This window comes from Taeniopygia guttata, chromosome 1 (genome assembly GCF_048771995.1).
Source record: "Taeniopygia guttata chromosome 1, bTaeGut7.mat, whole genome shotgun sequence".
Taxonomy (NCBI): domain Eukaryota; kingdom Metazoa; phylum Chordata; class Aves; order Passeriformes; family Estrildidae; genus Taeniopygia; species Taeniopygia guttata.
Genome location: NC_133024.1, coordinates 25,733,266 through 25,749,533, shown reverse-complemented (window position 1 = coordinate 25,749,533; position 16,268 = coordinate 25,733,266). Strand labels below are relative to the sequence as shown.

Here is a 16,268-nt window from a genome sequence, read left to right as displayed (position 1 = left end):
GAAAGGGCTTCTGTGAGCAGTCCAAGCATTTGTTCCCGGAAGGTACCTGGAAAAAAGCTCAACTGCAGACACCTCAACATTGATTGGAGTATGCAAGCCTAAACCCCAGCTGATGAATTCCACAGGGTGAAGGGAGCAACCAAAGCCCCAAGTAGAGTGGGAACCAGGAGCACAACCCAGGCACCCCACACTTCAGGCCTGTACTTTAGCACATACCCACATGGAAGTTTCTAAACCTGGTGCCACAAGATCTATGTTTCTTACTTCCCCAGAGAAGCAATTTTCCCAAAGAGAAGGAAATGTAGATCTGTGACACACAGTTATCAGTCAGTTACATCCATCATCAGTTTTGGATCTGCACCAGGTCCTTGGGGAAAAAAAAGGCATCAGCTTTGAGCAAAGTATAAAATCTACACGGAGATGTTTAAAATAGCCAATTCAGAAAAGGACATTTGGGAGAATCAATTTGCCAGACAAGCTGATTTAATCAGACTGATCCAGGGATAAATAAGGTCTAAATGTTTCACAGGCAGAGGAGAAGAGCTTGTTTTCTGTTTGGGACCTAAATTACCACCCAGTAACCTAAAGGCTTGAATTTCTCTCATACAGACACATCACCAAAGCATATATAGGTGGTAACACATCAGTCAAGGGTAAAATTCCACAAGGTACATTCACTTTCCTACCTCCACCCTAGATATCTGAAGGGAAACTTCTCTTTCCTTCCTCACTGCACCCAGCACCACTGCCCCAAACACCAACCCCCAACCCCACCTCCAGCAGCATGGCATGCTCATTTCTAGCAAGAAAGCAGTTTGGAGAGTTCTGGAAATAACAAGACAGAAAAGTAGGGCAGCCTTTCCCCAAGCACCACGTTCAAATCTGCAGGGATGTAGCATCAGACTCAGGGCTGGAAAGGGAAGGGCTGTGGCAGGTGCCACAAGCATCAATCCAACGCTGCCCTAAAAGACCAGAGGCGCTGTGCTCAACCACAACCCATCCTGAAGCATTTGCTCAGCTGGCCTGAAACAAATACAGCTGCAAGGGAGAATTTACATGTGTGGCAACTCAAGTTCCAATTAGCTGAGGAAATGGGTCCTGGGAGATCAAATTAGTTTGTGGCAGCAAGAATAGCTAATTTAGCATGCTCAGACAAGCAATTATTTCTTTCCCTAAATACCACTCTCTCCACGCACTGATGCCTCTCTGCGCTGGTCCACAGCCCTATCTTGTAATATCATTTGTGACACTCTTTTAGGAGCTATTCTGCAGAGACTAATACAGGATTGCTTTAGTTAAACTAGCAGAACAAGCTGCAAAAACTGGTGCAAAAGGGTTGCTGGGAGCACAGATGTGTATGTGCTGGGTGCACATATGGATTGCAAAACCTAGCACTGACTAGTCTAGTTTACTAGTCTATTTTTTTGTATACATTACTGCTAAGCTCCACACAGCCTGAATGTTTCATGGCCCACACAAGAAGAGCTGCAATAGGAAACACTTAAAAAAATTCATTTAAAAAAATCAACAAAAAAGCAACAAACCCACCATCAAAAAGAACCCACACAGTGAGAGTGATTTTATTGTGAGTGCAACTAAGCATGGGCACAGGTTGCCCAGGGAAGTTGTGCGGTCTTCATCTCTAGAGATACTCAAAAGCCACCTGTACATACGTGGTCCTGGACAACCCACTTTAGACGGCCCTACTTGAGCAGAGGGTAGGACCCAGATGACTTCCAGAGGTCCCTTCCAACCTCAGCCACTTAGTGACTATGTGGAAAAGCTCATCAACTCACTCTGCTGGAGAGTGACTGCAAACAGCACATACTTACATCTTCATCATGCAGGAAAAGCAAGGATGCAGCAGACCTGGTTTTGTTGACTTCATATCGGCTGCTTTCCCAGCAGGAAAAGAGAAATTTTCAACCTCTGTATCAGACTGACCTTCTGACATGAACCTCAATGCCTGTGAACAAACCAGTCCCATAATCTCTGAAGAATGAGGGCTGTTTGGATCATGATGGCACCTACAGGCCATGTAAAAATTCAAGTATGCATCAAAAATCTTTTCTTTGCACTCATACCTCAGTACATTGGCAGTAAAATTAAAGTCCTCTATATTGGTTGATCTGGGCAGAAAAAGTATGTTCTTATAAAAATAAACAAAAAAGGCATCTTTGCAGGCATAAGATTCAGTTACGCTTTTTGATGGACTTTTTTTTGGAACATAGCCCCCTTGCAGGGATGAACTCTCCCATACTACAAGATAGTCAGTGTCAAAGTAAAAATCCTTATTTTACACTTCTTGTCCCTCATTCACAGGAAACACAGAATTAGTGGAAATTCTGTTTACATACAACACGACAACATTGAGCTCATTATTTCCAAATCTGGTACTAATAAAAAAATAGAAGTTTATTGTAATAAACAAACACAGGGTTTAGACTTGTAGCTCATTAGGGAAAAAATAAAAATAAACTCAACTTATTGAGAGCAGTCAGGCAGACTCCTAAGTTCTTAAAAATGTATCATACAACTCGCCTATTATCCAGTTAGGGCAAAGCACACAGCCAAAGTGACACCTACAGCCAAAGTGACACCAAGAAGAAACATCTGGAAGGCAAGCAGTAGTTCCTTTAGGAAACTGCTTTGGTTCTGCTTATCATTTTAGCCTGCCAGTAATTTTAAACTTCAGCCTTCTTGGACAACAGCAACTTCCATGGTTTAAAAGGATCCTCTGAATGTACACTAAAAGAGTACAAAGGCTGAGTTCCAGACACCCTCTCTCTATCCATCTGGTTTAGATATAAAGATCCTACATTTTTGCACCTCCCATGATTTTTAAAGATGAAAGACAACCAACAAGCAATTAAGCTTTATTCTTGTGACATAGAAATGTCATCACATAATGTATCTTATTTTATTTATATCCCAAGAACATCACTGCAATTCCAGGGACTTAGAAGAATACACTGAATGGTGATCGCTTGAGTTTACCTTCCTGGATACGCTTCTCTTTACGATCCTGTGGAAGAAAGAGAACACTTATCATCATCCTACTAGAGAAGGACTTTCAATCAGCCTGGGATAACAGAACAGCAGTTCCAGTATTTCAGCATAGACTACATGAAGGTAGCATCATACAGGATTTTAAGGGTCTTTTCCACCCTAAATGATTCCATGAGTACAAGCTGTTTAAAAGTCAAAGACAACAAGGCACTTAGCTTCACCTACTAAAGACCTGCTCAGACTGACCTCATGTCTAGGTACTCTCACAGGCCAGCACAGACCAATTCCTGAAAGGCATGTTTCACTAGCTGTGTCTCATAATTTGTACCTTAGTTTCTATCTCCTCCTTCTGGCTGAATAACCCAGCTTAGAGATCTAACTATGGAGAAACCTCTTAATAACTTGCCTAAAAGTGCCTGTGCTCACTTCCTACCCATTTGTACCTCACTCTGCAGTCATGCACCTTTCTGACGGGTACCATAACAATACACAGGCACTGCGGATAACGGACAGATTCCTTCTGCTGGATAAAATCAGAAGATTTACTTAAAATCTGGTAATTTATCTCTTGCTTTCCCAGACACACAGCAAACATCCCTCAGAGAAAAGACTATGACTACCATGCCTTATGTACTACCAGGAAAAAAAGAAAAATCCCCAAACATCACTAAAAGAACTGCAATAAAGGAAAGTGAATTATCCTGGACACTAATTAAAGACTTAAGCACGGCAAAATACTGCAGAGGTACTGAAGTCTCAAGAACTTTTATATCAACATATTCACATGTTTCCTAAAAACTGAATTTTCAATTCACCCTAGCGAACAACATTCCTGACAAATATTCTATTAATTTATATTAGTGCTTTGTGGTTTGTGACTTGATCTAAAATGCTATTTTTTTTGCAAAAGAGGGAAATAAAATTGGTTTACAACAGCCACAAATTCTCTACTAAAAACAGCCACTGTCTGCCTGTTAGCATTTTTTATGTACTTATATAGCTGAGTTTTTTCATAATGATCTACCATGGCCTAGATTCTGACACTCACAGTTTAGGAGTTAGAATGGAAGCAAGATAAACTTTCCAAATTATTAGGATATCCAGCTGAGATCAGACACTGCAATTGGCATAATTACTCCGCCCTATTTGTTCCACTAAATTAGAGAAATGGTCAAGCAACTGCACAGAGACATTGCTAGGTCTGCCATCCATAAGCCTCCTGTGTATTTTACGTCCAAAAAGCATAGTTGATGCGTGTCAACTGCTGAAAATAAGAGTAACTTAGGATTAATTTTCACTCAGTGTTACAGAGAGCTTTGTGACTGTAAAATAACCTGATCAGGCAAACTGTGACTGGCAATGCACCAAAGGGTACAATAAGGGGCTCTCAGAAAAGGACTCTGTAACCAGTAACAGGCTGTGAGACAGAAGGCTCACTACCAGCCTTCCTTCCCTCACTACTTCAATGGCATTAATTATTCTTTCTTAGGCGCACGAGGATCCCATAAACTGAGACTCCAAGCAGGTCTGTGTTTTACAAGCTGGTGTTGGTGCTGTTCGCTGATGTTCAGCGTTCCTGGCCGACTTACCCTGTCAGCCTTTAACACAAAGATCCAGAAGAGGAGGGGGCCTAACCCATAAACAGCTCCTAGAAAGGACGTCCTGGGCGTCAGGCGGAAAGTAGGGTAGACGTTCTGCGACTTGGCATGGACCCAGCGGATCAAGGCGGGATTTTCCTGGGGGGCAAAGACAACGGCGGTGAGGCCCGCGGGCGGAGGGGCCCCGCGGGCTGAGGCCAGGGCACAGCGCGAAGGGCGCCGAGGTCACGGGGAGGGCGGGCAGCGTCCCGCCGGCACGGCCCGGCCCCAGGCACGGCCGCAGGCACGGGCCCCGCTGCGGGAGCCGCGGGTGAGGCGGACGAGCCCCGCGCTGCCCCGCCGCCCCCTCGCCCCTCTCCGTCCCCACTCACGATGACGGCGGGCGGGCTGGGGTCGTTGAGCTGCAGCAGGTACTGCCGCTTGAGCCGGGAGCGGATCGCCAGGCGCTCGGTCTCGGCGCGGAGCTTCTCCGGCGACGTGTCGTAGGTGGCGGGGTCGAGCTCGGCGGGGAGCGAGACGAAGCGGTTGGGCCTGTAGAGCTTGGCCGCCGATGGAGGCGGTGCCCACGCCATCTTGGAGAGCGGCCCTGCCGGCGGCGGGGCGGTGCCGGGCCCGCCCCCCGCGCCCTCTGCGGAGCAGCGCCCTCCCCTCACGGAACCGGCGCCGCGGAGTGCGGTGGGCTGGAAGGAGTGTAAAGTTCATCCTTCTTCCAACACCGCTCCCATTGGCAGGGACACCTTCCATTAGACCAGGTTTATCAAAGCCCCATCCAGCCTGGCCTTGAATACCTCCAAGGCATGGGGCATCCACAGCTTCTTTGGGGAACCAGTGCATTACCACGCTCAGGGTAGAGGATTTTTTCTCTAATATCTAACCTAAACCTACTCTTTCGATTTGAACTCGTTCCCCCTCCTCCTGTCACTATGTTCTTTTGTCAATAACCTTTCCCCATCTTTACTGTGAGCTCCCTTCCAGGTAGTGAAAGACCACAATTAGGTCACCTCAAAGCCTTTTCCAGGCTGAACAAACCCAATTCTCTCAGCCTTTCCTCACAGGACAGGTGCTCCATCCCTGGGATCATCTTGGTGCTTCCTCTGCACTCTCTCCAACAGGTCCACGTCCTTCCTGTGCTGCGGCCCCCAGAGCTGGATGCAGCATTCCAGGTGGGGTCTCACAGAGCACAGGGGTAGAATCCCCCCTTGTCCTTTGGATGCAGCCCAGGACACGTTTGGCTTTCTGGGCTGTGAGTGCCCATGGCCAGAGTGTGTCCAGCCTCTCGCCCAGCAGCACCCCCAAGTCCTCCTGGTCAGAGCTGCTCTCGATCTGCTCATCCCCGATCCTGTGTTGATACCGGAGTTGCTCTGACTCAGGTGCAGCACCTTGCACTTGGTCTTGTCAAACCTGATGAGATTCCCAGGTACCCATTTCTCCAGCCTGGCCTCACCTGCTGGGGCCCAGGGCACATCAGGGGCAGGTTTTGTTTTCAGAATCACAACAGTCCCAGCAGGTAAATTTTTCCTGTCCCCTGCAATTAAAATCATCTTCAGGATAAGTCACAGGTCCGGAGTGTTGACCTCTTTGAGTCTGCTGGGACAAGGGAGTGCCATTGCTGTGGTGGTGTTTACTGCCCTTTTAACAGTATTTCTATGTTTTAGAAAGTGTAGTTAATGTATGTCAAATTGCTGAAAATAAGTCTTTTAAAATTACAGGATCACAGAATCACAAAATATTCTGTGTTGGAAAGGACCCATAAGTCCAACTTAGCCCTGCACAGCACCATCCCCAAGAGCCACACCATGGTCCTGAGAGCATTGTCCAAGTACTTATTGAACTCTCTCAGGCTGGGTGGTGTGACTGCTTCCCTGGGGAACCTTTTCCAGTACCCAACCACCCTCTGGGAAAGAACCTTTTCCTAATATCCTACCTAAACCTCCCCATGGTTAAATTTAGGCCACTCCCTTGGGTCCTGTCGCTGTTCACCAGAGAGAAGAGATCAGTATTCGTCCTTCCACCTCCCCTCACGAGGAAGGATGGCAGTTAAGTTACACTGTCAGTGCTAGAGAGAGCTTCATTATAGCTACATTTGAACATTAATTAATTTTTGAGCTGAATAAAAAGTCCCTACATTTGAACAGTATTCCGTGTTACACAAGAGATATGTTGCAGGTAGACTGGTATTTGCAAAATCCCACAGTTACTGACTTTCAGCTTCAAATTGTCCCTTTGATTTTTTAACCAAGGCTGAGCTGACTAGACAAGCTGCCAGGTAACCTCCAGGACTCACAAGAGGTGACTCACCACCCTGACAGACTTTATTGACGGGTTCAGAGTGGATTCACCCTCTGCTTGATGAACACTGGGCAAAGAAAAGAAGGGTTTGACCTTGCACTGCTTTTGGTCAGCGTGTGCCCAGGTGGCCAAGAAGGCCAATGGCATCCTGGCCTGGATCAGCAATAGTGTGGCCAGCAGGAGCAGAGCAGGGATTGTCCTCCTGTTCTTGGCACTGGTGAGGCCACATCTTGATAACTGTGAACAGTCTGGGGCCCACTCTACAAGAAAGACATTGAGGTACTGGAAAGTGCCTAGAGAAGGGCAACAGAACTGGTGACAGGTTTGGAGCACAAGTCCTGTGAGAAGCAGCTGGGGTTGTTTAGCCTGAAGAAGAGGAAGCTCAGGGGAGACCTTATTGCTCTCAATAACTATCTGAAAGGAGGTTGTAGCCAGATGTGGAATTGGTCTCTGGTCCCATATAGCAAGTGATTGGACAAGAGAAAGTGGCCTCAAGCTGTACCAGGGGACGTTTAGATTAGATATTAAGAAAAAAATTTTCACCAAAAGGATTATCCAGCCCTAGAACAGGTTGCTCCAGGAAGTAGTGAACCTTCTCCATAGATACCTCCATCAAAAGACATGGCATGTAGGGACACTGTTTAGTGATGGACTTGGCAGTACGGGATTAATCATTGGACCTGATGATCTTAGAGTTATTTTGTACCCTTAATGATTCTTAGGGTTTGCCTTTAAGAGGTTTTTATCTTGTCGGTATTAAGAACTTTGGTGTCCAGTGATGTAAAGAAAGACAATGCAAGCTGTCCTTCTGGAGACAAAGTAGCCAGTAAAGAACTTCGCTGTTGTGATTTCTTCTTCTACTATACAAAACAGTGATAGTTATGCTGATTGGGACCCAGTAAATTAATGGCTGTGCGTATATAGTTATGGCCTGATTTACACTCTGGTAACTGCAGACTCAGGTAATGTTGGATGAGGGATTACAATTTCCTCCTAAGCATACACAAAATAATACTGCTGACTTTATTTAAGATGCTGTGCTTTGGCAGTGCAATAATAGAGCACAAGCTCTTCCTCACATCCTACAATTTCACTCTTTTTCCTGAGCACTTGGAAAATAAATGACCTCCTTTTGGTTTGAGCAGCTAATTAGGAGTTGAGACTTGCTTTCAGCAGGATGAAACACAAGTTAGATGTCTCTGCAGTTTGTGTACCTTGAGCACCCCCGCCATAACACGCAGCATTAGGTGCATTGCCATCTCAGAAATCTCTCCAGCTTTCGCACCCTCATTTTCTTCACAAACATGTGTCTGAAAATCCAAATGAAAACCAAGCTACTTCATTCACAGTCAGCTCCCAGGGAAGTACTTAATCTGTCCTGTAGCTTTTTCTCCTGGGGCTTTCCACTTGGATCAGTGGCTCCTGTAGCATGGAAAAATACATTCCCTTTACTTCCCATTTGGTGACCATTGGATAGTGAGCTCTGTGTCTCCAGCTCCACAATTTGTGTCTCTTCATAACTGGCATGTAGAGAGCTGCTTTATCAGCATGGTACCTATACCAGCAGCACTGCCATGTGGCACTCCTGTGGTACTTTCATCTCTGAGTGTTTCCAAAGACTTGGCAGCCTGTATCTCCCAGCCCCTGCACGGCCTGCTGCTTTTAAAGCTGCTCTTCCCCTCTCTCTCTTATTTCTTAATAAAATGACACGTGCAGCCTTGAAACAGATTGATTCCTGGCAGAAGCAGGAGTGCAGATTGGATTAGCAAACTGGGAAGGGTTAGCTGCTTTGTGGGAAATGGTGGAGTTTTTTCCCTCTTTGCTGCATCACAGAGTGGAACAGAAGACTCCTGTTCCTGCAGATCTCCCAAAGGACTTCAAAATAGCCAGATGCCTTTTCCCCAATCCGCTGACTCTCGAGGCCTGTCTGTAGTGGTGTGTGATGGTTCCTGTGGGCAGGAGCAGAGATGATCTTGTGTGAAGTCACTTGGCAAAGGCAGCAGGTTCAGCTCCCAGCCCTGTTGCAGAATCTTTGTGATCTTATCAGTGCAGGTCCAAGCTGTGCCTGTCCCCAGAGCTCGTAGCTGTGAGTGTGCATGCTTGGCATGCAAACAGTGCTGGAATTAATTCTACTGGGAGAAAAACAGAAGGTACAAAGCAACATTTCCATTAACAATGTAATGTACTGTATTAGAAAACCACGCAGCCAGCTGCTATGCTGAAAACACCTTTGCATTTCATCTCTAGCCGCTAACTCATCCTCCTTCCCAAAGGATCAAAATCCTCACAGGAAGTCTTTTCTGAGAGATGGCACCTGTTTCATGGGGTAAGAAAATAACTAAATCCTTTCCAGAGAAATGTATTCTCTGACACTGGAGTCTGTGCATTGCAATTTATTGTTTTCACTCTTCCAGGGCTGACTTTGTGCACTTTCTTTGTTTTGTAACAGCCATGTTTCTAACTTTACGACACATTCTTCAGCAAAAGCCTGAGTCACCAATAGTCAGTGTCTTACCCTTGCATAAAGCAATGCAGGACAAAGACAGAAACGCTGCAGAAAAAGCACTTGACTGAAATCAGTGATTGTTTTTTCTCCTGCTGACAGGAACTGCTGCACAGAGGGAGAAATGCTGCGGTGACAAACTGTCCTCCTGTGCAGACCTCCTGCATCATCTGCTCCCCCTGGACCACCCTATGGCAGCCTCTGAACATAGTCTTGCTGCTACTGCAAACCACCTCTGAAACAAAAGATTTTGCAAGAATGAAGGAGACCCTTCTTGTCCCTGTCTTCTCAGCCAGATCTTGAAGCTCATTTGACTCTCCTGACTGCTAGTGTTGACCTAAGGCAAGCAGCAGGAATACAAAATAAGCTCTGGTAAGGGTGGGGCTAGTCTCAGTAGAGCAGCACAGGCTTGAGCTAGAATATGCTGGTCATAGAACCACATCCTCATGGGCTCACACACCAAAGCTTAACAGGTAAGACCCCAAGTGGTTTTTATTTTTTTTTAATCAGGACTGATGTTTATTGAATGTTCCAGGTTTGCAGTATTAAATGAAATTGACAATTCTTCTATGAAAATGCCTTTGAAGTTTACATCATCTGTTTTCTTTGCCATCAGCAGTAACCAAAATGGAAAGAACAGTCAAGACAATTAATCTTTGTCCAGAACCCCATGGAGGGCTGGCCTTGACTGACTGCCAGATATCTACCCAGATGCTTTCTCACTCCTCTCCTTGAAAGACCTGGGGGAGAAAATGCCATAGAAAATCTCATGGTTTGCTAAAAGCACAGTTGTTAAGAAAACTTGTTTTCTTAACAAAAAACACTGCACATGGAAGCAAAGTAAAAAGTGGAATTCATTCACTACAACCCATCAGCAGGCAGATGTCCAGCTATTTTTTGGGAAGCAAGGCACAGCAGTTTCTTGGGAAGATAGATTACATCACCACAAATGCCCTCCCATCATTCTTCTTTCCTTCAACTTTTATTTCTAAGGAGGACATCATATGGCATGGGATATCCCTTTGGTTATTTGGGTCAGTTGTCCCAGTTATTCCCCCTGCCAATTTCTTGTCCATCTCCAGCTTACAGACCTTCAAAGTGGTTGGTGGGGTGTTGGAGAGAAAGCCCTGACACTGTGCTAGCACTGCCCAGCAGTACCCAAACCCGTGTGCTACCACAGATGAAAGGCACAGAACCTCTAGGTTGCTGTGCAGAAAGTTGAGTCCATCCCAACCAAACCCAGTACAAAGGCAGTTTGAAAGCTGTCTGACACCTCTGAATTTCAGACTATTCTCATACAAGGTAGCCTGGAATCAGACACACTTCTATGACACTCTTTGATTGAAACTGCAACTAATGTCCACCTAGAGTTTAAAGTAATCCAAGATATCTTCAGTTTAGAACTGTGTGATTTTGCATGTGGCTTTTCAGTCATGCCCTGAAATACACAGACTGGATTTTTTGACTGTATACTCAAAGTCACTCTTTTCAGTGTGACCAAGCTAATTCTGTGCTTCGAGTGAATGAGAGAAAAATTAACCTAAATCACACACCTGTCTACCTACCTCCAAGGTCACCATGCATGATGTTTTCAGAAGAGACAGGTTAAATATGCTGTCAACTCCAGAAATACTGGTGCCTGTCAAACTTGTGCTGAGTGCTTGCACTTGTCCTGTTTGAATCAGTCAGACTGGGTCAACATGTTGGTGGGCTCTATTGTGAATTCTCATTGGCCTTTGCAAATAAAGCAAGCTGGAAAATGGAGGAAGCTGACAAAATCACTCATATCACAAGAAGGTTCCTGAACAGAAGCCTCTTACTTCTAATTCCTATATGTAATGGCCAAGAAGGGTTGTTTGGCTCCTGTTCCTGTTCTACACAAGTGAAGAAATATTGCTAAGTGTGCTGCTGCCCTTCTTTTGAAGGGGCATCAATATCAAGCATTCATGTGCATGGATATATCCATGGTAAAAGCCAAATGAATACAGAAGGGGAGTAGTGTAAGAAGCATTAGGATCCAGCACAGTTTATTTAAACTTAGAACGAGTGCAGCTAACTGCAGCATATAGCTATATTAATAAATTTTCCAGATACATGTAATTCATTCTGTGTTAAAAACTGAAGTCCCCAGTATCTTTATTTTATAGTTGTTTAAAGGAAGCCTAGCATGCAAAGGAAGGAGTTAAGATAGTTAGGGGAATTATGAATTGTTAGTACAGCCAACAGGCCACCCATAAATGTGTATCAAATGTTGAGCTCAGCAGGAGTTAGTTACAAAACTAGGACATTTAATGAGTCATGAAGTGCCAAGAATAATGAGACATGGCATTAAACAAACCATTCCTGCCTCTCCTTGGCTTGTCCAGAGACGATGGCAAGAAGCCCTCTGCTGTTTCAGCTTTTCCTGTCAAAAGAAAACTTTGGACTCAACTGAATTATAGCCGTGGCTGAGCTGCCTCAGCCAGGGAGCTGGTGCCGCCCAGGCGGCTCTGGTGACAGAAGGATAAACTGGCAGCCAGCATCCCTTCTCTACTCCTTTGCAAGTCATTGATTGTAACATTTAATAGTGTTATATTCTTAGCTCTCCCTCTGCTTCCAGCTCCTTGCACGAGAAACTATTAATAGTTATATATCAATGAAGAATGGAAGAGGAAGAGGTCTTAGAGTAGGGTGGGAATTTGAAACATACCCTGGATGTCTGAGAGTAAGTCCTGTTGTTGGTTAAGTGTTAGAAGTGCTTAGCCAGTTGAAGGGTAACACTGTTCCTAGACTTCCCCTCACAATGGCTGTCAGGACCTGGAGTACTCCAGCAAGCTGTATTGCTCCAACCACCTTCCACCTGGCCCAGGTGCAGCATAAAGTTGAGATCCTTGTCTGAGAGCTGGCCTGAACTGTGTGAAATGTATATTGTATCTAGGCTTGGCTGGAGTTCCTAGGTTGACCTCAGGCCTTCCTTATTACTTTGGCTTTGCCTGGACATCACTGGGCTGCAGCTGGTTATGGTTATTGCCACTGGACCTGGCCTCATCACCTTGTCTGCCTCCCAGCTGAGCCCAGTATTGCCATTCCTGGACTGCAGTGTTACTCATGGAGCAGTGCTCAACCTCATGGCTGTGGGGATTGTATGTGGTGCCAAAGGTGAACTCTGATGGCTGCCAGTAAAAATTCACAAAGCAGCTGCTAAATAGTGAGAAGAAACTAAAGTGTTGCAGGAAATGGCTCATGCAGCATAAGGGGAGGCATCTTTCCTGGCCTGCTGCTCCTGACACAGACCATTACCAGAAGCTGATGCTTCTTTGTTTCCCCATTTCTCTGCAGGTGTTTTGCTCTGCCCACAAAAGAAATTATAGATCTGCCTCATTCAATTTGCGTATCAGAAAAGTAACAGTGCTTGCTGTGAACTCTGCCTGCTTCTTTCTGACATGATGGGAAGAGTTTCAGATGGAGAGTCCCCTTAACCCAAAACATGTCTGAGAGGTGAACCATCACTTAGAAATTAACTTTTTCTTCGTGGGTTTTGTTAAGAGTTTAGTGTAGCGCAGATCATCTCCAGCTTCCTGAGTCTCCACTGTGTGACAAGAGTGCCATGGCTTGTGTAGCTTGCAGCAAAATGTTACACAGCCTTTATTGCACGTGGAGGATGCTCCTGTAAGTTCTTCTCAGACCCACGGGTGAAATGCTGGATTTGCTGAGGAGAGCCCTATGAAAAATGGCTCTGGCCCACAAAGCTTTCAGATTGCCTGCAATGTCTTACCTGAAGTCACCTGATGGGTTTAGCTGGACTTTCTTTCACAAACAGAATAAGAATGTAAAGAAAAGCCTGCTGTGTGAAGACCCAGACCAGAGGGGCCAGGGAAACTTTATTCACCAACAGACATGGCCACTCCTGCTTGTCAAGACAAATACAGTGCCTCAACAGTTGGTTTGGAGTTAGGGACTTCACCTGTCAAGGTGGAGTCAACTTAAGAACATTATCTTGGAGGAAGCCTCACTTTGTGGTATCATCAGGTCCAAAACTTATCCACAGCCTGAAATTAATTTTTAACTCAGAAAAAAGTAGGGCTTTATAGACAATGATTCTTTTAGAAGTCACAAATTTCTCCCTTGTACAGGAAGACACTCCAGCCCTGTGTGGGGAAAAAAAAACCCTCCTGCCTGATAGATGAGCCTTGAAGGAGAAGCAGCTCTGTTGTACTTCTGTGTAGAACAAGACACTCACTTTGTTTTGCTTTATATCTTTTGTTAGAAGTCTGGAGCTTAAATTTTAAATCAAGTCTTTGGGAGCGCACTGTGAAGCCGACCATCAGTATGAATAAAATATGTTAATAGGAACATGTTGAATTTAGTGCGACTGTTTGGCAATCTCTGTATTGCAGTGGGGAAGGACTTAGTTGTGGCAATGCAGAGTGTTGGTTTTTTTTTCTTTGCTCAAGTAAAAGACAGAATACAAATGAGGCTGTTGCTGCAGAATGCCAGGTAGTGGGAAAGATACACCATTTCCAGACTGGGTATTTCAGTGTTTAAAAAAAATTATGGCAATACTAGAACTTTAAACTTCTGACCCATAGAGATAGAAAGGCAGAACAGTGATGTCCCTAGATTCTTGTTATCATTGTATAAATCAGGAACATTCACTAAACAAGAAATATGCCGTTGCATTGCAAAACCCTGTATCCATCAGGTTTCACCTGCCTTTTTGGGGAGACAGGGTAAGGCAGCTGCCAAGGTTAAAAATTGCTTCCTAAATTAATGTTTCCATACTTCTCTAGATAACCTCTTAGCAGAGGAGTTTGCTCTTTGTGTAAACCACTTCTATTTACAGTACCATAGCTCCCTAATTCAACCAGTGTAGTTATGATTTCTACTTGTAGAGTGACCCTTGCAGGACTCTTTAGACACAGTGCTTTTCCTGCTCTCCTACTGCCCCCCACTCCATCCCCTTACATGCATCTGCTTCCTTCCTACTCACTTGTATATATTTTAGCCCTACCCAGTTCTCAGTTCTCAGCTCTGCTGAGGGGCTCTTTATTCCCTCAACCTACTTCAACTCCCTCTGCCTCCTTCACTTGTTTCTGAGTGTTTCCCCTGCTCTCTACTGGATATATCTCCCTCACTTTCATCCAAACATCTTTAGAAGATCCAGTTGTGGTGGCAGCCACTTGTAAATGCTTGACAGATGGCAACTGATGACTTTTTGGTGCTCTGCTCCCTGGTTCTTCTCATCTTCTTTGAACCAGGCAATGTGTACACAGCACATTGGGAGCAGGAGCATTCAAAGTTCTTCCTCCTTTGCTTTGAATTATTTCAGAATCTTCCTGGGCCTGAAGCTAAGGGAAGTGCAAGCAGCCACCATACTGCTTGCTGGTTCTCCTCAGCACAGGGTAGAAACTCAGTTTCTACTACTCAGTTTTTAGTTTTACTGACCAGTATCATGGTGAAGGCTATGGAGAAGGGTCCATCTATCTCTGTACTAATGCTTTTCATGGTGAATCCTTCCTTTCTTTGTGTGCAACATGCTGTCAGGAGAGAGTTTGACGTGGCCCAGGCAAGGCATGGTATCCCCACCTTTTGTTGCTGTGTTGGTCTTGCTGCAAGCTCCAGGGAGGCAGCCCTGTCTTGTTCCCAACGTAGTCCACCAGTCCCTGCAGTGACCAGAGCTGCCCACAGCACAAAGTCACAAACAGAATGACTCCAAGGGAAATTGCAAAGCCTGGTCTTTCACAGCTGGCTGAGATGCCTCTTCTTCTGGACCAGTTAATAGGGAGGTTGCATTTCTCCATAATTTCCCTGAGGACTGAACACATCTCAGCAAGTGAAAGAAAAAGGGTGGTGACTCACCTCTCGACCTGCTTAATTCTTTCCAGGATAGTCTTTCTCATGAAGAATTGATACTGTCTGGGATATACTCATGAGACAAACTAATATGCTAAAATCTGTCTCAAATCCAAATGAAAATTTGAAATATGATAAAACACTTGCAGCACTACAGTCATCAAAATTAAAATGCTTTTTTTTACAGTTATATAACTTCTCCCCAGCACAGAACAAGACTCCATTTCCCATCCCTTTGCTTTGCCTTGTCGGGCTGAGTCAACTCCTTGACCCTTCCTTGTTTTACTTCACTCTAGAAAGAGCTTGAACAAAGCAGGAAAACTGAGCCTCTAATCTTAAAAATCTCCTGCATGTTTTTTAAGATCAGTGAAATTATGAAACTTTGGTTTCCTTGTTCTTAGACATAGTTTTTGCAGAGGCATCACAGGGGTGAGATCTGCGCCTAACAGCAATGCTGCCTTTTTTTCAGGCAATGATAGAAAAGGTCTTTCTGACCTGCAGAGCAGTCTCAGAGCAGAGTTGCCTCTAGCTGCATTGTCCCACCTCTTACATTTGTCAGGCAGTTGACAACTTCAGTTGACAACTTCAGTTGACAGCTTATGGATTTTTATTCTATTTTCTTGCAGCACAACCTCTTCCAAATACCAGCATCTGTCTCTTCTCTGAGGGGACCTATCTAGCATCTGGCACCAGCTTTGTCTCGATTTTTTACTCTGTTTGGGACAAATTCTTCTGACTTGCCTATCATGTAGCATACTGCTCACACAGACTTTTTAGATGTGCTGTGCATGGTGCACAGGAACACAACTGCAAGATGTGACACCGTGCTGAGAAGTCTCTTCCCTGGAACCTCTTGGAGTGAGAAGCTCTCACTCACTGCATTACCTTGACCTTGTTCAGAAGCAAAGGTGCAAAAGTATTTCTTGGTCCCAGAGTCTAGACAGTCACAGGTTTGATCAGGACTGAATTTAAACTGTTTCCTACAGAGAGTACTGTTGTGCTCATGGCCCTACGGTGACCTTGGGGCACAGCATGCA

At 45.0% G+C, this 16,268-nt stretch overlaps 1 protein-coding gene and 1 long non-coding RNA gene across 2 annotated transcripts; one reads left to right on the top strand and one right to left on the bottom strand.

Annotated features, from left to right (window-relative positions):
- Positions 1-2,859: 2,859 nt before the first annotated feature.
- On the bottom strand, positions 2,860-5,201 carry NDUFB4 (NADH:ubiquinone oxidoreductase subunit B4). Its single transcript, NM_001245123.1, is given in 3 exon segments — positions 2,860-3,025; positions 4,599-4,745; positions 4,979-5,201. Coding segments are annotated over 3 exon segments (414 nt in total). The 5' UTR covers positions 5,180-5,201; the 3' UTR covers positions 2,860-2,959.
- On the top strand, positions 4,630-13,731 carry LOC115493915 (uncharacterized). The gene is made up of 3 exons (XR_003958919.4): positions 4,630-4,767; positions 9,502-9,872; positions 12,718-13,731. It is a non-coding gene; the product is annotated as an uncharacterized lncRNA (long non-coding RNA).
- The last annotated feature ends 2,537 nt before the right edge of the window (positions 13,732-16,268 follow it).